The sequence below is a fragment of the Lithobates pipiens genome, unplaced genomic scaffold, assembly GCF_037356315.1.
Source record: "Lithobates pipiens isolate NorthernLeopardFrog02 unplaced genomic scaffold, aLitPip1_a1.2 Scaffold_25, whole genome shotgun sequence".
NCBI lineage: Eukaryota > Metazoa > Chordata > Amphibia > Anura > Ranidae > Lithobates > Lithobates pipiens.
Genome location: NW_027507787.1, coordinates 222,971,250 through 222,995,316, shown reverse-complemented (window position 1 = coordinate 222,995,316; position 24,067 = coordinate 222,971,250). Strand labels below are relative to the sequence as shown.

The following is a 24,067-nucleotide window of genomic DNA, read 5'->3' as shown; positions in this document are numbered from 1 at the left end:
CAAGCGCAGACTTCTTGCAATCGTTGCAAACCCACATCCAAGCGTAGACTTCTTGCAATCGTTGCAAGCACGCATCCAGACATAGACTTCTCGCAATCGTTACAAGCACGCATTCGAGCATAGATCTCTTGCACTTATTACTAGCACGCATTCGAGCATAGACCTCTTGCAATCGTTGCAAGCACGCATTCGGGCATAGACCTCTTGCAATCGCTGCAAGCACGCATTCGAGCATAGACCTTTCGCGGTCATTACAAGCACGCATTCGAGCATAGACCTCTTGCAATCGCTGCAAGCACGCATTCGAGCATAGACCTCTCGTGGTCATTACAAGCACGCATTCGAGCATAGACCTCTTGCAATCGTTGCAAGCACGCAGTCGAGCGTAGACCTTTTGCATTCATTACAAGCACGCATTCGGGCATAGACCTCTTGCAATCGCTGCAAGCACGTATTCGAGCATAGACCTCTCGCGGTCATTACAAGCACGCATTCGAGCATAGACCTCTTGCAATCGTTACAAGCACGCATTCGAGCATAGACCTTTTTGCATTCATTACAAGCACGCATTCGGGCATAGACCTCTTGCAATCGCTGCAAGCACGCATTCGAGCATAGACCTCTCGCGGTCATTACAATTACGCATTCGAGCTTAGACCTCTTACACTCATTACAAGCATGCATCCAAGCATAGACCTCTTGCAATCGTTGCATGCAGGCATTCGAGCATAGACCTCTGGCGATCATTGCAAGCACGCATTCGAGCATAGACCTCTTGCACTCATTACAAGCACGCATTCGAGCATAGTTCTCTTGCAATCATGGCAGGCACGCATTTGAGCATAGACCTCTTGCAATCGTTGCAAGCAGGTGTCCAGGCACAACTTGTTGCAATCATTGCTGGCAGGCACTTCTGGCTTGCTCAATAGATTGCTTTAGGGAAGACCTGGATACCTTCCTAAATGTACGTTGTATTACGGGGTACTTATATTTATAGGTGTAGTTGATCCAGGGAAAAATCCGATTGCCTCTCGAGGGGTCAGGAAGGAATTTTCCCCAGCTGTAGCAAATTGGCCTATGCTCTGTTGGGGTTTTTTTGCCTTCCTCTGGATCAGCTGCGGGCGTAGAATTGGGTGTCGGGTTGTGTGATACCTTATTTATTTTGATTTGGTTGGACCGGATGGACTTCTGTCTTTTCCGGCCTGGCTACCCATGTAACCTACCATAATTCCTTGCAGTCGTTGCAGGCACGAGTCCTGGCACAACTCCTTGCATTAGTTGCAGGCACGCATCCTAGCATAACATCTTGCAGTCATGGCAAGCACGCATCCTGGGTAACATCTTGCAATCATCGCAAGCACGCATCCAAACATGCATTCAAGCACAACTCCTGTAGTCTTCGCAGTGCACATGCGGTAACACGAATGGCTCACAGTCACTACGTATACACCTCCAGTGACAAACTCCCGGGCAATTGTCGCAAGCACATGTTTAAACACAACTTTAGTCACGCCAAGGCTCATGACTTAGCATAACTTCTTGCAATCATTCATTGGCAAGCACGTTCTCAGTGGCACACAAACTGGCTACACGTCATTTTCAGCAGCACTTAATTGGCCTCTCGTCTCCCGTGGCTTTCTTACAAACCATTCACTGTTGTCTGTCTATCCGTCTCTTCCTTAGGACAGTTGAGTTCAGCTTCCGTCCCGCACCAGGATCATGTAGTCACACGCAACTGACTTCTTCCTGTAGCACGCCCAGGCTATTTCTAGCCAGCGTTCAACATTTCTTATCCTTACAGTGCACGGAGAGCCATCTGTCGTTACGGCCCATACAGCGAGATCCCCACCACGGGGCATCCAGAGGCATCAGCCCATAGCCAACGGCAGATGCTCGCCATCACAACTGCCATCTTTAGGGGCATATTATATCCTCGCATATTCTCCAGTCTAGTCGTCCAAAAGACACCTACAGTCCCTACACGGCATGTTGAGTTCGCTATGCGCATCATCCCTCAGGGTCGCGCCTTTGTGTCACACTTATTGGTTTTACTGTCCCTCTCACAGGATCCAGAGCAAGTCCTCAGCCGGGTTCCCGCGGCAATAGCAGTCCTGGCTATGCGGGAGGAATTCCTATCGTCTGGGAATGACGTCTTCCTGTTCATTCCCTCCGTGTCTTCCCTTTCTCCCCAGGTGATGACCAACGCAGCGGCCTCCACGGGCTTGCGGCTGTTTTTTGGCCACCTCTGGCTCGCAGCTCCCTGGCCTCCCCAGTTACTGGCAATTCCTGGCTGCGCCAAGGCGTCCTCTCTGTTGGTTATGTCCTTCCTACGTCGACTGGTCCAGCTCTTGTTGTTGTTTCAGTTCAACATCCATTCTTCCTTTATCCCCGGTAAATTCAATCAGGCAGCGGAAGCCCTCTCCCGCTTTTTAACCTTGTCTCGTTTTCGGTCAGGTACCCGGAGCCGGACCAACATCAGCAGCTATCCCGGACTGGTCTCAACTGACCCTGGATTAGCCCCTCACCTCCTAGCGGCTACCCAACTCAATTGATCACTCCCTTTCCCGCAATACCCTCAAGGCCTATCAATCAGCCTGGAGGGCCTTTAACCAACTTCATCACGTATCACGGTACAGAGACGTCCCGTGTCAAGCAAGTCATAGCCTTCATTTCCTGCTGCCACTCGCAGTTGGCGTTATCCTTTAATACGATCCGGCTATACCTGACCGGTGTACAACATTTCACGTCCCTCCAGGACCCTACCGTACCCTTCCTATTTTCTTACCACGCCGTTCGGGCTGTTATGCGCGGTATCCAGAAGCGCCAGCCGATGGCCGGCACCAAAACGACTGCCTATCACAGGGGACGTTTAGAAATATGTCAGATATCCTGGCCACTTCACCTTTTCGGTCTCCACATTAGTGTCATTTACAAGCAGCCATACACCTGGCCTTTTACGGCTTCTTACGGCCAAGCGAGTTTACTTGTTGTAGCCTCACAGCACGCATGCTGTGCGAGCACTACCTGGTCCGATACGAAGACCATTTCGTCTTACACTTAGCAGTCTCCAAGACGCAGCAGCTTGGCTCGGGTTCGGACATACACTTCTATAAGTCCAACAACCGCTGGTACCCGGTCGCCATTCTCACGCGCCTGTTGACCCTTTTGGCTGATCAACCAGGAATTAGTCCTCTTCTGCCATTTCTCACTAAACCTCTGAACGCTGCCCGGTGGAACGTGTCAGGATACTCCCGGGTATCCTTCACCTCTGTCCTACTCACATTATCAAGAAGTTGGGCAGATGGAGGTCCACCTGTTTCGCCCGCTACATACCCAATCCGCAAGCGGAGATGACCCAGGCCTTTGTCGAGCTCACCCAGTAACAAACTTGGATCAATAAAATGCAACCCCTACCTGAATGTTTTTGCCCCCTTATTTTGGTATACCGTACGTCAGACCAGGGCACACTTTCAGGTCCATTTCAAGTAAGCGAGTGTATGTTAACCTTGTTTGTCATCCTTATCCGTATCGGTCAGAGGGCTCCACACCATAAATAGAAAGGCCAGTATGGTGGCCTGAAATTATGGGAGGAGCCCGGTGGAGTATATAACCAGCCCGTTCGCCTATCTTCCTCGTCGGTTCCGGTGCGCGATACCCACCCACCCATCCCCTTTTTCAGGGCATTTCTCAAGCATCATACTCCTCATAAGAGTACTCATTTCACTCCATTCATATTCATTTCATTTATCACCCACTTTCTATCTAAGGTATGCCCCCTTATTTTGGTATACCGTACGTCAGACCAGGGCACACTTTCAGGTCCATTTCAAGTAAGCGAGTGTATGTTAACCTTGTTTGTCATCCTTATCCGTATCGGTCAGAGGGCTCCACACCATAAATATATATATATATATATATATATATATATGTATATATATATAAAAACACACATTTATTAAAAAGAGACAGATATTGAAGCGGGAATGATAATCAACAAAATTCTTAGGCCGCGTACACACGCGCGGACTGTTGGCCCAACTTTGTCCGTCCAACAGTTTGAGCGAACAGTCCGCTCAAACTTAGCATGGACGGACATGGCCACACACGACGAACGAACAGTTTGCTGAAACCGTGCGCGATGACGTGAACGGCACGTACGACGGGACGCAAAATACGACGTCCTATACACTGCATTATAACTTTCGGCTTGAAAATCCTTTCTGAGCATGCGCGGAACTTTGTTTGACGAACAAGCCTACACACGGGCGGACTGTTCGTTGAAACAAGGTTTCAGCGGACAGTTTTTCGGAATTTCCGTAAAACCTTGTCCGTCCAACTGTCCGCTGAAACTGTCCGCTGAAAGCCCACACACGAGCGGACTGTCCGCCCAAACACTGTTCAGCGGACAAGGTTGGGCCAACAGTCCGCGCGTGTGTACGCGGCCTTAGTTCTGTGGTGTGGTGACTGGAACATACGTAGATACCATCTGTGTATTAGCTCTACGTGTTTTCACGGATCACATTTACCGCTTCTTCAGGAGCTTTATTGTACAAATACACAGAGGTTAACCACCAGCCGCCGTCATTAGACTGTGGCAGGTCGGCACGATCTTGCGAACTGTCATAGCTGTACGTCTGCTCCTTTAAAAGGGATAGCAGGCGCGTGCGTGCCGCCGGAGGCACGTGCCCGCTGCACTGCGGGGGTGCCGATGCTCGTGACCGGCGGTTGCGATGACTGCCGGCCATGAGCAATCGTGTGTACGAGAGGCAGAACAGGGACGTGTGTGTGTGTGTGTAAACACACATATCCCTGTTCTGTGAGGAGAAGAGATGCAGATCGTGAGTTCCTAAAAGCTAGGAACCACGATCTGTCATCTCTTATATTCAGTCCCCTCCCCCTACAGTTAGAACACACAGTCAGGGAACACAGTTAACCCCTTGATCGCCCCCTTAGTGTTAACCCCTTCCCTGCCAGTGACATTTATACAGTAATCATTGCATTTTTATAGCACTGATCGCTGTATAATTATCAGTTATCCCAAAATTGTGTCAAAAGTGTCTGATATGTCCGCCATAATGTCGCAGGCACAATAGAAATCGCAGATCGCCGCCATTACTAGTTAAAAAATTATAATAATAAAACTGCCATAAATTTTTCCCCTATTTTGTAGACGCTATAACTTTTGCACAAACCAATCAGTATTCGCTTATTGTGATTTTTATTACCAAAAATACATATCAGCCTAAATTGAAGAAAAAAAATTGCTTTTTTTTTAAAATTATTGAGGGTATTTATTATAGCAAAAAGTAATTTTTTTTTTTTTAAATTGTCGCTTTTTTTTTGTTTATAGTGCAAAAAAATAAAAAAGGCAGAGATGATCAAATACCCCCAAAAGAAAGCTCTGTCTGTGGGAAAAAAAGGATGTCAATTTTGTTTGGGTGCAGCATCGCACGACTGCACAATTGTCAGTTAAAGCGAACGCAGTGCCGAATCGCAAAAAAAAAAAAATTGCCTGGTCATTGAGCAGCCAAATCTTCTGGGGCTGAAGTGGTTAATGAAATAAACTATGAAATAAAGAAAGCATACATTAGTCACCACAAAACCAATAACACTATTTTAAATAACATAATATGAAGTAGAAAGAGCATGTGCTGTGAGAATTTTGTGGATTATCATTGCCTGCTTTAATATCCAATTGTTAAATGTATATATATATATATATATATATATATATATATATATATATATATATATATTTATTTATTTATTTATTTTTTTGCAATAAAGTTTTCAAATATTTTATTCATGACTGTCTATTTCAGTTGGTATACAATACCATTAAAATCCAATATAGCCTCTCCCTTTCAATTCTTTCTTCAAATAGGAAAATACCATATTATGGCCACTAGATGTGGCAGGTGATCATTGGAATTAAAAATATCAGATATATTATAGAAATTATCCATGAGGGATTCACACAGTAATTTTTTTTTTACAAACAGACTACGCAGATTTTTTACAATCAGTCTGCAGGAACCAGCTAAATTTGCTCAGCGTATCGCTAGCTCAAAGGATACATGCTCTTGCGATAAATGTATAAACCATTTCATTCATTTAATTCAGTGGTGGTCAACTTTCATGATAAGGAAGGCCTCGAGTGTGGCTCCTGGTATCACCAAAGGGCCACGCCTAATATTTAGTGAATGCGATGACACAGAAAGCTGTCAGAGACTGCAGACAATCAACAGTAAACAATCAAAGACTACCAGCTTGCTACTAGACATGTGCGCCGTCAATAAATTTGTTTAGTTTCATTCCATTTCGTGTTAAAATTAATTCGTAATTCGTGTCCGAAATTCAATTGGGATTCGTAAACTTTTCGTAAAAATAATGAAATTTCGTTATGATAAATTTATCATTATGAGGGGCCCCCACCATCCCTGTGCTGTGCTGAATTCCTGTGTTTTTAACTTTTCGTTTCGTTAACTTTTCGTAACAATAACGAAAGTTCGTTATGATAAAATTATCCGAAATTCGTAAACGAAATATCGTATTTCGTACAAAATTCGTGTGCATAAAAATGTATATTTTGGATCCTCACGAATGTACGAATTTCCGGAAATTCGTACGAATTTTCGGGTCATACGAAACTAATCGCACATGTCTACTTGCTACAGGAGATGGTCAGAGGCTGTGAATGTGCTCTAGATGTTATTGGAGACATAGGGGGGGATTTACTAAAACTGGAGAGTTCAGAATCTGGTGCAGCTGTGCATGGTAGCCAATCAGCTTCTAACTTCAGTTTGTTCAATTAAGCTTTGACAATAAAACCTGGAAGCTGATTGGTTTCCATGCAGAGCGGCACCAGATTTTGCACCATGCAGTTGTAGTAAATAACCCCCATAGACTCTTAACATATTACATAAGAATGCTAGAAATTGTTAGCATTACGGGTCAATAGGGAAAAACCAACCCTGAGGGCCATATAGAAAGTGTCAACTGCATGCGGCCCCAAGCCAAGGTTGGGCACTAATTATTTAGTTCCTAAATGGTTTGTAATAGTGATAGACAGTACAAGCTATCTGTACAATTTCAAGAATTAATATAATACATTGAAAATCAGCAAGTTTGGAGGTACAAACAAGAGCATTGCATCCTAGAGGTATTAAGGAACACTTCACTCTGGATCAATCCACAATAGATGTTTACTTCAGGCGGCATCAACACTTTTAGGCTGCAGGCCTTAATACCGATATAGTAGCTCACCCATACAGAAAGCTAGGTCTGTTCCTACCTACACCAACATGTGACACCAAAGAATTTTGGGAAAGTACTACATATGTCCACTTTGCACTTTTAGGCCGGAGTTCTGCCTTCTTCTGGAGAACTCCAACTCGCTGAAATCTCACTTCTGGTTAGAGATTTCAGCAATAATTGGAGATTTACATGAGTTGGAGTTTTCGGCAGAACCCCCAGGAGCGTGTACAGTCCGGTACTGGATGATTTAGCTGTTTTGACAGAACAGCGGGTACGGAGGAAAAAAGACGTCACCGCCTTGGAGGCAGCCATGTTCTTGGTTAGTAGCAGCGGTGTTCTGTGAAGACAGTAAATTCAGTACTGGACGGTATACACTCCCAAGGGGGTCTAACGAAAAACTCCAAGTCATGTAAATCTCCTATTATTGCTGAAATCTCTAACCGGAAGTAAGGTTGGCTGGAGATTTCGGCGAGTTGGAGTTCTTGGCAGAACACCGGGTTCACACCGATGAACAGAGTGGCTCACAGCAGGGTGTCCGGTGCGTCTCCTTTCACTGTTTCAAGTCCGATTTCAGCCCAAATTTTAGGCTGAATTGGGAACTGAAACAGAATAGAAGACGCACAGGACCTCTGTGCAATACGCTCGCACCAAAGCCACTCCAGGGATGTGTGAACCGGCTCCATAGAGAGTCGGTCAAAATCTCCTGACATGCAAATTGGATGTGGGGAAACCACATCCAATTCACAGTGGTGTAAACCAAGCCTTAACTATATTCCACCCTTGGGCATAAAGGGAAGCCACCATACTTAATTTTGCAAGACCTTGCCCACTATGACTCCAGGGTTGGTCTTCAGGCAGGCCTTGTATAGCAGTGGGCTCCAATATAGAGTCACTGGCACTAAGTGGGTAACATGAAGTACTAATATATTTCTCACTAGCAAAAAACAAATACTCCTGTGCACTAGTGGGCCAACCAGTTGGGTTAGAGTTCGTAACGGACAACGTCTCAGGCCTTGCTGCCCTCAAGGATAGGGGTATCCCAGCGGTCAAAGGAAAAATAGAAAAAAGAGGGTGCACCGACCTTGTGCATTATCCTTTAACATATTTTATTACAAAAGTAAATTAAAAACTACTCACAAACATGAAAGAACAAGAAAACCGCAATATAAAAAGCCTTCAGATGATGGCCATCGGTCTCACGACAACAGACTCCAGATGGTAATGGAGAAGATTATAAGGGCCACTGCCGGCTGACGTGTTTCAAAGGGATACCTTCTTCCTCAGAGCCCAGAAGTGATGTCTCCTTCAGTTTCTTATATATACACACATATGAGAAAGTGTGTACCAATGGGGTGCCTCCCAGAGGGGCTCAGGGATCACACCCGCAAATTTTGGGCGGTACTCAACATCTTGTTTTGAAAAGGCTATTTGTATGTATGTGTGTTTTATATGTGTGTATGTATGTGTGTGCGTGTGTGCATGTATGTATGCATATGTATGTATGATGTGTGCGTGTACATGTGCATGTATGAATGCCTGTATGTATGTATGTATGTATGTGTGTGCACATGTGCATGTTTATATATATATATATATGTGTGTGTGTGTGTGTGTGTGTGTGTGTGTGTTTACATGTATGTATGCACATTTTATGTATGCACGTTTAATCCTAAACCACTATATGTGTACAATCAGAACTGATTTTTTTTTTCTTGCTTGTTCATATTACCAGCAAAAAAATGTGGTTCCTCTGAAAAGTAATCCATGCTCAGATCGCCTTTCAGAGGTATTTGACATCCAGTAAAGAGGCGACATGTTGCCTACTGACCACCTGTTTTAGCCCCTTAAATGCATCATCACTATGCTGCAACTGCATGCAATGCACACAGTTGCGGGGTGGTTGCAGTGCAGCCCCATTCGGCTAGAGGTATACTTCAAGGGTGCCCTGACTGCAAAAAGATTGAGAAACACTGGCATAGAGGGAACATAGAAGAACCGATCTCTCCATTTTCCTCCTGCAGCCGCTGAATGCCTGCGGGAAGGAGAGGAGGAGAAGCAGGGGGAAATGGAGAAATCGGTTCCTTTATATGCAGCCACCCATTTGCGACCGGGCCCTGTTGTTCTGCCACCGGGCTCAGAGGAAAGGGCCCTGTCCGGGGGGTCAGGGGGGACCTTCATGGTTTCTTGCATCAGGGCCTGAAGGTTCTGGTTACGCCACTGTCTCTGAGCTGTCTAAATGTACCTAAATCCTAACCTAGCACCTACCTAATGTAGAGGGTGCTACCTGAGCATGACACGTTAATCATCTGTTGTAACTTGTACATTTCACTCTCTAAATCTGAAATTACATCAGAAATCACCATCTCCCACTTTCTCCACAGGGACTTTATTAGTAAAGACTTTGAACTGTTTACCTACAGCAAAGATGGCGGACTGCAGAAGCTCAATAGGAGTGCATTGGTATGTGTTATCCCCATATTACGTATTTATTCTATTCTATTTAAAGTGTATCAAAACCCAAGAACAGAAATGTAATATATTGTACCTTACCAGTCTTTAGATGTGGTAGCTTCACCAGTTTTCTTTTTTTCAGGCTTTTTCCCTTTGTTTCCACCTGGTGATCCTGCCAGTAACACACCTCCTGTCCTAAGGTGACAAGGCTCATTCGCATCAATGGAGGAGCAGTGTTGTCCCTGTGTGTTAGAAAAACAGAACACCTCCTAGTCTCCTCATCTCCATATCATAGGGGGAGGTGTTCTTTAGTTTACAGATGTAGCCTGTGGAGGGCCGATAACATTGCTTGGCCTAACACTGCAGAGTGCACAGGAAGTTATGAGCTCACTATATTTTAAGCTAGGATCAAATAGATACACTATAGTGTCAAAAGTATTGGGGCACCTGCCTTTACACCCACGTGAACTTTAATGGCATCCCAGTCTTAGTCCGTAGGGTTCAATATTGAGGTTTGCCACCCCTTTGCAGCTATAACAGCTTCAGCTCTTCTGGGAAGGGTGTCCAGAAGAGGTTTAGGAGTGTGTCTATGGGAATGTTTGACCATTCTTCCAGAAGCACATTTGTGAGGTCAGGCACTGATGTTAGATGAGCACTGATGTTAGATGAGAAGGTCTGGCTCGCAGTCTCCGCTCTAATTCATCCCAAAGGTGTTCTATGGGGTTGAGGTCAAGACTGTGCAGGCCAGTCAAGTTCCTCCACCCCAAACTCGCTCATCCATGTCTTTATGGACCTTGCTTTGTGTACTGGTCCAAATCATTTGATAGAGGGGGGGATTATGGTGTGGGGTTGTTTTTCAGGAGCTGGGCTTGGCCCCTTAGTTCCAAGCCTAGTGTCTGCTTTTCTTGATCCTTGAAAATGTATCTCTTCAGGGAAGACTTATCCTGCATCTGCCTAACAATTGGAACTTTCATTCTCAAACAACTCATCCTCAACTTTCCATTTCGTTTTATTGTTTTGTAACTACCGTATACAGTAAAACCTTGGATCGCGAGCATAATTTGTTCCTGAAACATGCTTGTAATCCAAAGCACTTGTATATCAAATCAAATTTCCCCATAACAAATAATGCAAACTCAGATGATTCATAAGTCCTTCAGTTTATAGTCCATATAAAAATATTATAGCAATATGATAACCATAAAATGTCCATCCACAATTGGAAGCCTCCACAAGGGGATTAGAAGCAAAATCCAGCAGGAGCTACAGAGTATAAAAGAGAAGTGTAGCAATATGCTGCTAAATGTTGTACCTTCATTAAATGTAACCATATTGCTACACTTAGAGGCGTCTCTTTTCTCTTTTATACTCAGTTGTGACATGACGCTACTTGTATATCAAGACATCGCTTGTATATCAAGTCAAAATGTATTAAAAAATGTTGCTTGTCTTGCAAAATGCTCTCAAACCAAGTTATTCTCAAACCAAGGTTTTACTGTACTGTATTCATTTTGTAAACCCCTGCGCAAACTGTTTTTGCAATATAATTCCAACAATATAATTTCAACAGTATAATAACTAGACATAGTATTCAAAAGGAGATTTAGCTAAAGCTCTATATAGTGGAATCAGGACCGACTTCCTTCTTTAGTGCTGCTCCATACAATTCTATTTGTTTTCCCCACTGCCAGGTCACACTGCTTGGCCATTTTTTAATCTTCTGAAACAAATGTTATAATGTTATGTGCTGTAAGATATTAAGTGCTGGGTGGTAATTTATGCTAAACATTTATACAATTCCCTTTTGGCAGGAACACAACTGTTATTACCATGGGCAAGTGGATGGAATGGACGACTCAGTTGTTGCACTCAGCACTTGCACTGGTCTCAGGTTGGTATGGAATTCTTTTATTTTACACTTTTCTAAAATTGTTCTACCCTAGTCTTCTACATGTGTAGAAATAAACATATCTGTAGTAGAATTGTTCTTAGCACACTTTAGGCATAAGGGATGAAGACAAAGCAAATATCAAAATTTCATCCATTGACCAGTAAATTCTGGAATTCCAGGAATTCGGAACTAAGGCTAGGTTCACATTGCTGCGATGCGGGAACGCCGCAAATCCACGGCGTTTTCCCGCATCGCATACCTCCCGCCGGCAGTTCACACTGCCCTATGCGGACGGCTGGGGGTGTCAATGTTATGTTAATGACACCCCCAGATCCGTCGGCATATCGCAGTGCGATCTGCCGACTCGCACAGGAATCGGATCGCATGGTGTGAACGCCCATGCGATCCGATTCCGTTGCGGACCCAAAAAAGGGTCCCGTGCGAGTTTGCTGCGGGACCGCTGCGAGTTCAGCCATACTATCTGTATGGCTGAACTCGCAGCGCTACGGAGATCGGATGTGATTTGCTGTGCGAATCACATCCGGTTCTCCCCCCGCAGCGGTGTGAACCCAGCCTAATACATAAAAATATATAGGTGTTACTTCATCTATGACTTCCACCTCCAGCAGCCTCTGTGGACCATCTGTTGTTGAGCCTGTACTTAATTTTAAAGTCTATATTGTTTATTTACCTAGTGCCCGTGTGTTTGGGCTTCGGGGTTGTGTTGATGGCATCACTTTGAGACACTTCTAAGATGATTCAGTATCCACTGACAGGTGCATCTGACTTCCTCCTGAGGAGCATTTAACCTGCTTCCCGATCAACATGTACGGGAATTCAAAACCTTCTTGAAGTGAACAAAACTCCATCGAAAAACATGCCGTACAGTTGTAGAGCATGTATATTTTTCAATGTGAACTTTCGCTTGGTTCAGTGAATGAGCTGAAGCTGTGTTGGCTTCAACTGTGCAAGTGAATGAGGCTGTTTTGAAATTGAAGTCTCAAAGTCCTCTTTTCCAGGGGAGTCTTGTTTTGGAGTGAAACACATTATGGGATTGAGCCGGTGAAAAACTCATCAAATGGAGAACATCGAATGTACCAGTTGGAGGAGCCTGATGAACCAACCATGTGTGGTGTGGAGGACTTCAGCACGGCATCCCCACATACCTTACTCTCTTCATATTTCCAACTCCGCAGGGTAAATTCATGCTTTTTTCTTCAAATATAATGTTCAAAATACTGAAACCAATGGCAGCATTTTACATAGAACCAATCTTTTCAATCCATGCCTTAGAGTAGCTCACAATATTGCAAGTTGGATCAGTTCTTCCAGCCTTGGCAACTCATTGCTGTTACTTTTCAGTGGTGGCAAACAGAGGATTTGGTCCCACCATTCATGGTGCAGAAAGAGGGGAATATGGTGCAGAATGGTTAGGTTGGGACAAAATAGTGTTACAATCAAGGCGATAGGGTTTAGTTTATCTGTTAAGAATAAAGTATAACTAAATGGAAAACTTTTTTTTTCAGTTTTGAATCAAGCGGAGAGGTATTAGAACACCTATCAGTTTTTATTGCTGTCCATGTCCCCGTTTCAGAGATTCACTCTGTCTATTTGTCCCATTTACCATTATCACTAAAAGTTAAAGTAAAAGAAAATTCCATATTTTGGGTTGTCCTCAGAAAAGTATTGGAGGGGGAATCTTCTAATGAGGACAATAGTGCTTCCCTTAATATGCAGGGATTTCCTCTCACTTCCTGTTTTGGATTTGGGACAGGAAGTGTAGGGAAAGACAAAAATAAACCTTACAGGGGTTATAAGCCTCCCTTACTCTATCCAAAATTTTATTGAAAAATGTTGCCTATAGTTCTACTTCAAGTGTCTAGTGGTTAGAGTTAAAGAAGTTAAAATGTAACAGCAACCTCTAAAAAACATATGCCGCGTACACATGACTGGACTTTCCGGCCGAAAAGGTCCGACAGTCTTCCCGACTGACTTTTGATGGAGTTACGATGGACTTCGGAACTTGCCCACACGAACGGACCAATGTCTGTTCGAAAGTCCGTTAGTTTTGAACTTGATGATGTACGACGGGACTAGAAAAGGAAGTTCAATAGCCAGTAGCCAATAGCTGCCCTTGCATTTTATTTGGTCCGTCGGACCAGCATACAGACAAACAGTTTTCCCGATAGGAATTGTGTCAGTCGGACAGATTTGAAACATGTTCTATTTCTAGGTGCGTTGGAATTTTCTAAAGAAAAATGATCGTACTATCCCACACACGATCGGACAATCCGACGGAATGATTCCATCGGACCTATTCTGCTGGAAAGTCCAGTCGTGTGTACGCGGCATTACATTCATTATGTCAAGAAAAGGTACATGAGCTACTTTGGCGCGTTTGTTGCATATAGGGCAGCCAACTCAGGAGAATGGGCTGCCGTATGCTGTGGCCTGACAAACATGCCAAAAACATGGTAAAAAAAAGTTGCGTCCCTCAGGTGTGAATGCAGCCTAAATCACAAAAGTTTGGTACCAGACTAGACATTCGGCCCTGTGTGCTAGTCATGCAAACTTTCCTCACTACAAATGAATGGCTGGAATAGATTAAGGGTCAGTATTAAGCTTCTAGGATGTCTTTCTATATGATAGCTAGGCTACATGCAAATGGGCACATTTGCCCATGAGACATAAGGATGCTGTTTATTTTTGTTTTCCTGGATGTCCGAGGGCTGCATACAGCTGCCCACAGACATGACAACTATTTGCCTAAAGCAGCACTAGCATACAGATGTAATGCATCGAATGCACCTTAGGTGGATTCTGTTTGTACGCTACCACTACTTTAGGCAAATAGCTGTGTGAAGTCGCCTCAGCCCAGTCATATCTATGGGCTGTATGCAGCAGGGACGTGCAATTAGGGGAGGTATGCCATGAACATAAAAAAACATAAAAAAATTAAAAAAAGATCGAGCTTTGAGGGTCGAGCTTCGAGGGTCCTAACTCGGCGACCTGTGGTCACAGAGACCCCAAATGAGATAGGTAGCTGAAGTCTTACCCAACCACTGTTCAAAATGTGGGGCTTCTATGAACTATGGTTCTGGAGATATACGGGGCTCCTTGCGCAGCCTGTCAGAAGCTACATACAGAGCGGCCAGTTTAAATACAAGCTGGCACACTCGGTTTGCAGCAGACTGAGAGGATGAGATCACAGTGCCTCTCCTCACTTCTTCTCAGAGGCACTGAGCTCAATGGACAGCTTGGAGTCTTGGACCAATGGTAAAGTACCCTTGGCCCAAGCTGTCCAATAAAAAAGCTGCAGTGGAGTCATGCCTCTCACTGCAGTGTCATAGAAAGGGGATGTGTCTAAAAGACAAATGCTCCCCTTCCAGACCAGCCCTCTTAACTACAAGGAAAATACATGTGTTTATGGGTATAAGATTTACCCACAATCTCATGTTTTTCTCACACAGTTAAGAAGGAGAATGAGAATCTGCTGATCAAAAGGTACTGTTTTAATCAAGCTAAATCATATATTTATATGCTATATGTTAGAATAATTTTATATATATGTAATTTCTATTTACTGGTTGGAAGTTATAACTTCAAACTTCAGTAAATTGTCCGTTAAGACACCTGCTTGAGTTCAAATTTTGGAAATATAGTAAATTACCTTAAAAACAATATATAATAATTATTTGTATATTACTTACTTATGGTAATTAACCCCTTTCCACCTAGGCCACTTCTGACACTTCTCTCCTACATGTGAAAAACTATATATTTTTTTGCTAGAAAATTACTTAGAACCTCCAAACATTATATATATTTTTTTTCCTGGTGCCTCCATGGCATAACCTGTGACAAGCTCCGCCTTGGCTCCTCCCTCAGGACTAGGGATGAGTCGAACACCCCCCTGTTCGGTTCGCATCCAGAACATGCAAACAGGAAAAAAATTCGTTCAAACACGCGAACACCGTTAAAGTCTATGGGACACGAACATGAATCAAAAGTACTAATTTTAAAGGCTTATATGCATGATATTGTCATAAAAAGTGTTTGGGGACCCGGGTCCTGCCCCAGGGGACATGGATCAATGCAAAAAAAAGATTTAAAAACAGCCGTTTTTTCAGGAGCAGTAATTTTGATAATGCTTAAAGTGAAACAATAAAAGTGTAATAGTCCTTTAAATTTCGTACCGGGGGGTGTCTATAGTATGCCTGTAAAGGGGCGCATGTTTCCCATGTTTAGAACAGTGTGACAGCAAAATAAATTTCTAAAGGAAAAAAAGTAATTTAAAACTATTTGTGGCTATAATCAATTGTCGGTCTGCAATACACATAAAAGTTCATTGATAAAAACAGCATGGAATTTCCCCACAGGGGAACCCCGAACCAAAATTAAAAAAAAAATTCATGGGGGTCCCCCTAAATTCCATACCAGGCCCTTCAGGTCTGGTATGGATATTAAGAGGAACCCTGCGGCAAAATATAAAAAAATGGCGTGGGGTCCCCCCAAAAATCCATACCAGACCCTTATTCGAGCACGCAACCTGGCAGGCCGCAGGAAAAGAGGGGGGGACGAGAGAGCGCCCCCCTCCTGAACTGTACCAGGCCACATGCCCTCAACATTGGGAGGGTGCTTTGGGGTAGTGCCCCGCTCCCAAAGCACCTTGTCCCCATGTTGATGGGGAGAAGGGCATCATCACCACAACCCTTGCCCGGCGGTTATGGGGGTCTGCGGGCGGGGGGCTTTTTGGAATCTGGAAGCCCCCTTTAACAAGGGGACGCCCAGATCCTGGCCCCCCAGTATGTGAATTGGTAATGGGGTACAAATGTACTACTACCATTTCACAAAAAAAGTGTCAAAAGGGTTAAAAAACACAAGAGACGGTTTTTGACAAGTCCTTTATTAATTTCTTCTTTCTTCCATCTTCTTTCTTCTGGTCTTCCTTCGGTGTTCTTCTTCCTTCACCTTCTTCTTCCTCCACTCTTCTCGTCTCGCATCTTGCTCCGGCTTCTTCTCCGCTCCGTTTGCACGATCTGCCACTGAGACCGAAGCAGGTTTCCTTCTTTCAGCTTGGTTTCCAATAGTGCGACTCGTCATGCGACTTCGTTACTTCGCAAGGTAGACGCGGTGGTTCGTATAACAAAGAATTTCATTTCACCAATCGATAATTCAGCCTCAATTGGGGATCCTTTAGACAGAATAGACCAAAAACATGGAAACAGTGGGCGTTGTTTACGAAAGGCAAATCCACTTAGCACTGCAAGTGCACTTGGAAGTGCAGTCACTCTAAATCTAAGGGGTAGATCTGAAATTAGGGGAAGCTCTGCTGATTTCATCATCCAATCACGTGCAAGCTAAAATTTTGTTTTTTATTTACCTTGCATGTCCCCACTCGGATCTACAGTGACTTTACTTCCAAGTGCACTTTCAGTGCAAAGTGGATTATCCTTTAGTAAATAACCCCCAGTAATACATCAAAATGTTCCTAGGGAAAATATAATCAAGGCTTTGGATGAATTATGTCTCTCAGCAGACTTCACTGGTGAGACTGTGATGCATACAATTCGTTACTTTGCAAGATCAATGTCACTAAAGCCATGCCCATTAAGGCATGTCTTCTGGAACACAGTTACCACAGATGCCAATGCAATAGGCTAGGAGGCACATTGCAACTAGATGTTGGTTCAAGAGAGATGGGTGTTCAGTGGGGCAGACATCATCACAAATATCCTGGAAATCCAGATGGCTTATCTTGCATTGACAGCATTTGCTCTCTCAGATCAAGGACAAATCAGTTCTGATTTGGATAGACAATAGAGCTGCAATATCATACATATATCACCAAGGCGGAACCAACAACAGTTCCTTACTAAGGGAAGTGGAACCCATCTTCATTTGGGCATAGGGAAATCTGAAGGACCTAAGGGTAGTCCATCTTCCAGCCCACTTAAACACAGACGTCGATCACCTATCCCAAGGATTCCTGTATCCCAACAAATGGTCCCTACAACCATTTGTTGGATTGTGGGCCAGTGGACCTTTCCTGAACTGCATGCTTTTGCTACAGTTTAGATCTTTTGCGAATGGCAAAACTTCAATCCTCATGTACCCTCATCCTCCCAACTCCTTGACTTCCTGCAAGCAGACCTTGATTTAGGATTAGGATTAAGCAATTTAAAGGTACAGCTGGTGGCAATCTCTGCTGTGAAAACAAGTGATGGGCCAAAGATCCCTTTAATAATGAAATTCTTCAAGACAGTCAAGAAGATAAGCCCACCCATTAAAACAAATCTTTCCCACTTGGGATCTCTCGATCACTCTGGAGCCCCTATCCAAACAGAATTTTGCCCCATCTGATTCAACATCCTTGTGGAATCTCACTTGGAAACTATTTTTCTTTGTGGCGATGGCATCGGGCTGGGGAGTATCAGAGCTTCAGGCTCTGGGATCAGAAGACAATAATATTATTTTTTGTACTTGGATAGAGTGGAACTTGGAACGGTTCATGGATTTATCCCTAAGTTCTCCTCTTCCTCTACTATCTCCGAGCCTTGAGCCCTGCCAATCTTTTCAGATCTAATTTTGGCCTTCTTCGCGAAGACGATATTACTTTGGTACTAAGACACTATCTTCAAGCCACAACTCCCTTCACACATTCATCTAACCTATTTGTCATACTCCAAAAAAAAAAAAAGACAGGGGCAAAGAAGCATCATCTGGGGCCCTCCGGACATTCCGGAACTGCAGTATCCATCGTGCCTAGTCATGTCTGTGAATATCAGAGCTTTACAATACCTCGAGGGACATGTGGTTCTGCAGCAGCTGGGGAGCCATAGTTTGCAGATCTCTGCTCTAGTACAATAGTTTCATGAATAATCAAATTGGTTAAGAAGGTGTACAGGGATAGGGGACTGGAACCCTCTGTTCAGTTGGGCTGTATGCCACCCGGTTGTTTTCTGCTTCTTGGATGGCCAGAGTAGACGTATCCATCAAAACAATCTGAAGGGTGGCATCATGGTCATCCCAACATGCGTTTACGTGCCATTACAGAGTAGACCCGGCAGCTTTCTCATCTGTAGAAACGGCCATATAGGCTATCAGGTCGGCATTTGCCTATTTTAAATTATTTTTCAAATAAATCTTTTACTATGCATCATCCCACCCATTTCCGCTAGTTATTTGTCACAGGTATGCTGCCATGGAGGCACCAGGAAAACAGAAAATTGTTTCATACTTACCTTAATTTTCTTTTCCTGGTGCCTATCCATGGCAGCATACAATCCCACCCTCGGTATGCTATATTACGTAGAATGCTGGGAGTGCACTAATCCTTTTCTTTTATAATATTCCCTGGTCCTGAGGGAGGAGCCAAGGCGGAGCTTGTCCCAGGTATGCTACCATGGATAGGCACCAGGAAAAGAAAATTACGGTAAGTGTGAAACAATTTTCTGTTTTTTAGCAGACACCGAGGGAAAAAAATGGTGGTCGTTGCAATGTTTTATGTTACATGGTATTTGCGCATTAAAAAAAAACAAAAACACTAAAGTTAGCCCAATTTTTTTTGTATAATGTGAAAGATGATGTTACGCCGAGTAAACAGATACCTAACATGTCACGCTTTAAAATTGTGCACATTTGTAGAATGGCGCCAAACTTCAGTACTTAAAAATCTCCATAGGCGACGCTGTAAACATTTTTACGGGTTACATGTTTAGAGTTACACGGGAGGTCTAGTGCTAGAATTGTTGCTCCCGCTCTAATGATCATGGCGTATGTAACCTGTGTGTATCTGGCTCTGATACTAGCCAGTGCCTCACCAGCAACTGACCTCACCGCACGTCCCTGCTATGCAACTCTAGGACATCTGGGAAAACAAAAGTAAACCGTGCCCTTAGCTACATGGGTAAATGTGCCCATGTGCATGTAGCCTAAATAACATGGTATGTGGTGTGACAATGCAATTCTGTATAGTGATAGTCATTCAGTGTATTTGTTTTTTTTTTGTTTTTTTACAGAAGAAAAGAGGCATCCTTCTTACTACCAGTTACGTGGAGCTTGGAGTAGTCGTAGACAATCTGTGTGTAAGAAATTTAATTCATCATGATAAAAATGAATAAGTATTTAATATTGACCTAAACAGGCTCAGGGGTCTATTTAAAAATAATTTGCTGCACTAAGGAATCATGTACACCGCAGCTCAAAAAAAAAAAAACGACTTTCATAGGCATTTGAGCTTTTATTTCAGCTTGAAGAAGCTTGTGCTTTTGTGTGCTCTTGTGCACATTGTTATTGAGCTTCTTCAAGCTCCCTGAGCTCCTATGAGCTTCTTTGCGCATTTTTGAGCATTATGCCGTGTACACACGATCGAATTGTCTGGCAGACTAAGTCCGGCAAACAATCCGCCGGACTTGGCCACACACGGACACTCCGAAAGTCCGGCCATTTCTAACGCGATGACGTACAGCACGTACGACGGGACTAGAAAAAGGAAGTCCAATAGCCAGTAGCCAATAGCTTCCTTCTCGTACTTGCTTCTGAGCATGCGTCATTCTTAGTCCGCCGGACTAGCACACTGACGAACGGATTGTCCACTGAAAGCCAAGTCTGGCGGACAAATTTTGAGTCAAAACTGCTTTCTAAGTCCGCCGGACTTTACGATGAAAAAGTCAGCTGGAGCCCACACACGATCGAATTGTCCAGAGTAATGCGGTCCGGCAGACTAAGTCCGCCGGACAATTCGGTCGTGTGTACCCGGCATAAGTGTTTTTTTTTTCACGAACCTTCCTAGATACCGTGTTTCCCTAAAATAGGACCTACCCTGAAAATAAGATCTACTGTGTTTTTTTTCCAGGAGGGCGGAAATATAAGCCCTAGTTTAAAGTAGTTGTATGATCCTAGAATCCACTCTATTACCGTATTATATAATGTATAATGTGTGTGTTTCTGTAATATAATTGTGCCAAATACCTTTGGTACAGAGCTGCTCAATGCTCAGCTGACCTCCCGCTGCTCTCCTACTCTTCTCTCAGCAGGGGATCTTGCCCCCCCCCCCGCAGTGCTTGGAGTGGGGAAGAGACCTCACGAGTCACGGAAGTGCCAAGCGAAGGTATTCGGCACAATTATTTTTATAGAAGCACACATATTGCACATTATAAAATACTGTAATAGAGTGGATTATAGGATTTTAACTTGGTTCACACTGAGGATTTCTGACAGGCAGGGAGGGAGAGGGGGAGAGAAGACAACACATTACATGGTAAGACCTACCCTAAAAATAAGCCCTATTGTGTCTTTTGATGCCAGAATTAATATAAGACCCGGTCTTATTTTCGAGGAAACACAGTGGTATTTTCTTAAACATTGTATAAACAAAACAAAAATCTGGAACAAACGAGTTTTGCGCTTTTTTGAGCTCTTTGGGGCACTAGCTCCTCTCAAAAACATGGGGTATTTTTTTCTGCCTGTAGGAACATATGCCTGAAAAAGCCCGAAAAAGCCAGTGTTCTCATATGATTATTAGACAGTAATTTTTTTCTGCCAACAGTTGGCACAGGTCTTTACAAAAGAAAGGGAGGCAATACAGTTACAAGAGAATTCAATACAAGGGAAGGGTGACCGTGAAAGATTACAATCTAAAGGCTTTAGTATAATGAAGAAGCTGCTGTTTAAAGCCTAGTACACATGGGCCGATCAATAGAAACCGGCAGACATTTGACCCATGTGTATGGCAGGCGGTCTGACAGAAACCGGCCGCCTTCTGTCAAAGGGTCCTCACCGAAAAAAAGGTCTGCCAACCCGCTCCCGATCGGTGCTCTCAGCATATGGCTAAGATCACTGACTGGAGTGTTCTGGTGGGGGCGTGTTGTCCCCCTGTCAGAACACAATAACATGGCAGGGGAGATCGATGTACTAACATCTGATTGTTAGTACAGTGGCTCCGACCTGAGCTGTTTGTTTTTTTATAAAAAAAAAAACTAGTAATGTATATAAGACTTTAGTGTCCTTTTTATAGGTCCAATTTTATTTGACAGTAAATCACTAAAGACAAATCTCCTATTACATGGGATGTCTGTAACTGAACTTCAAGCTTTGCTGACATTTGGGAAAAGCAGTAAACTAATCATATGAATAGGGGGATGGGAATTCTAGGAAGTCCTGTATACAGAATACGGTTATCATGTTTGGAAGAAACAGACATGTTGTTGTTCTTTATTCATCGGTCCATCCGGCCAGTATGGCCACCTGCTGAATAAGTCCCCTCCACAGATAGCTAAACTCTCCAATATGACATGACACTTTAATCCAACGTAGTTTTGCTTGGTACAATGCAGCACATGGATATTCACCGATCATTTGAAGTGTAAAGAGACAATAATCTTCTAAGCCTTGTACCCACTACAAAGACTGGTAACTAACTGCGCAAACATGAAGAAAAAGAGGGGTCTATCTAAGCACTAACCCGAATTAGCCTCAACATACAGGTAAACTGGAAAATACCATTTACAGAAATGGAAACACCAAGTTGTAGTTCCGCTGAATTGTCACTAGATGTCAGCACAAAAATATTTATATGTATGGTACATAAGAAAATCAAATGCAAATGTGGTGAATATACACACAGTGCCTTGAAAAAGTATTCAGACCCCTTGAAATTTTCCACATTTTGCCATGTTACAACCAAAAACGTAAATGTATTTTATTGGGATTTTGTGTGATAGATCAGCACAAAGTGGCACATAATTGTGAAGTGAAAAGAAAATTATAAATCTTTTTCAATGTTTTTTTTACAAATAAATATGTGAAAAGTGTGGGGTGCATTTGTATTCAGCCCCCCTGAGTCAATACTTTGTAGAACCCCCTTTCACTGCAATTACAGCTGAAAATCTTTTTGGGGATGTCTCTAACAACTTTGCACATCTAGAGTGACATTTTTACCCATTCTTCTGTGCAAAATAGCTCAAGCTCTGTCAGATTGAACGTAGAGTGGCTGTGAACAGCAATTTTCAAGTCTTGCCACAGATTCTCAGTTGGATTTAGGTCTGGACTTTGACTGGGCCATTCTAACACATGAACATGCTTTGATCTAATCCATTCCATTGTAGCTCTGGCTGTATGTTTAGGGTCGTTGTCCTGCTGGAAGGTGAACCTCCGCTCCAGTCTTAAGTCTCAACAGGTTTTCTTCTAAGATTGCGCTGTATTTGGCTCCATCCATCTTCCCATCAACTCTGACCAGCTTCCCTGTCCCTGCTGAAGAAAAGCATCCCCACCACATGATGCTGCCACCACCATGTTTTTCCACCACGCATAGCGTTTTGTGAGACTAAAAGTTCAATTTTAGTCTCATCTGACCAGAGCACCTTCTTCCACATTTTTGCTGTGTCCCCCACATGGCTTCTCGCAAACTACAAATGTGACTTCTTTTGGCTTTCTTTCAACAATGACTTTCTTCTTTCCACTCTTCGATAAAGGTCAGATTTGTGGCGTGCCTGGCCAATAGTTGTCCTGTGGACAGATTCTCCCACCTGACCTGTGGATCTCTGCAGCTCCTCCAGAGTTACCATGGAGCTCTTGGTTTCTTCTCTGAATAATGCTCTCCTTGCCCGGTCGGTCAGTTTAGGTGGACGGCCATGTCTTGGTAGGTTGGCAGTTGTGCCATACTCTTTCCATTTTCAAATGATGGATTGAACAGAGCTCCGTGAGATGTTCAAAGCTTGAGATATTTTGGGTGGACTATTTACTAATTAGGTGACTTCTGAAGGCAATTGGTTCCACTAGATTTTAGTTAGGGGGTATCAGAGTAAAGGGGGCTGAATACACCACACTTTTCACATATTTATGTGTAAACATTTTTGAAAACCATTTATCATTTTCCTTCCACTTCACAATTATGTTCCACTTTGTGTTGGTCTATCACATAAAATCCCCAAAAAATACATTTACGTTTTTGGTTGTAACATGGCAAAATGTGTAAAATTTCAAGGGGTATGAATACTTATTCAAGGCACTGTACACTATAAGCCCCTGTACACACGGTCGGAGATTTCGACAACCAAATCCGTCGGATTTTGTCCGTCGGATTGTGTCCGAAACTGTTGCATACACACGGTCGGACTAAGTTGTGGAAAAATCCGATCTTTCAGAACGTGATGACGTAATTTCGTTACGATGGGACTACGTTCAGGCTAGTAGCCAATAGCTTTGATGTAGGAATTTGATCTGAGCATGCGTGGCACTTGGTCCGATCAAAATTCTCTACACATGATCGGAGTATGTCCGATCGAACCAGTTGGTCGGGAAATATTTCCAACAAGTTGGAAAATTGGGTCCGACGGATATTCAGACGGAATCAGTCCGATGCATACCACACACAGCCAGATTATCCGACAACACGGTCCGATAGGACACATTCCGACGGATTCTACGACCGTGTGTACAAGGGCTAAGTGTTCCAGAACAGTTATG

The 24,067-nt window shown here is 43.5% G+C and overlaps 1 protein-coding gene across 4 annotated transcripts in view; it reads left to right on the top strand.

The window, feature by feature from the left end:
• LOC143930908 (disintegrin and metalloproteinase domain-containing protein 9-like) overlaps positions 1-24,067 on the top strand; it is a 140,468-nt gene that overhangs the window by 61,630 nt on the left and 54,771 nt on the right. For all 4 annotated transcript variants that reach the window (XM_077455591.1, XM_077455590.1, XM_077455589.1 and 1 more), the window contains exons 4-7: positions 9,639-9,717; positions 11,520-11,599; positions 12,619-12,796; positions 19,621-19,686. In XM_077455591.1, coding sequence (XP_077311717.1) covers positions 9,639-9,717; positions 11,520-11,599; positions 12,619-12,796; positions 19,621-19,686 — 403 coding nt within the window. The remainder of the gene's footprint in view (positions 1-9,638; positions 9,718-11,519; positions 11,600-12,618; positions 12,797-19,620; positions 19,687-24,067) is intronic.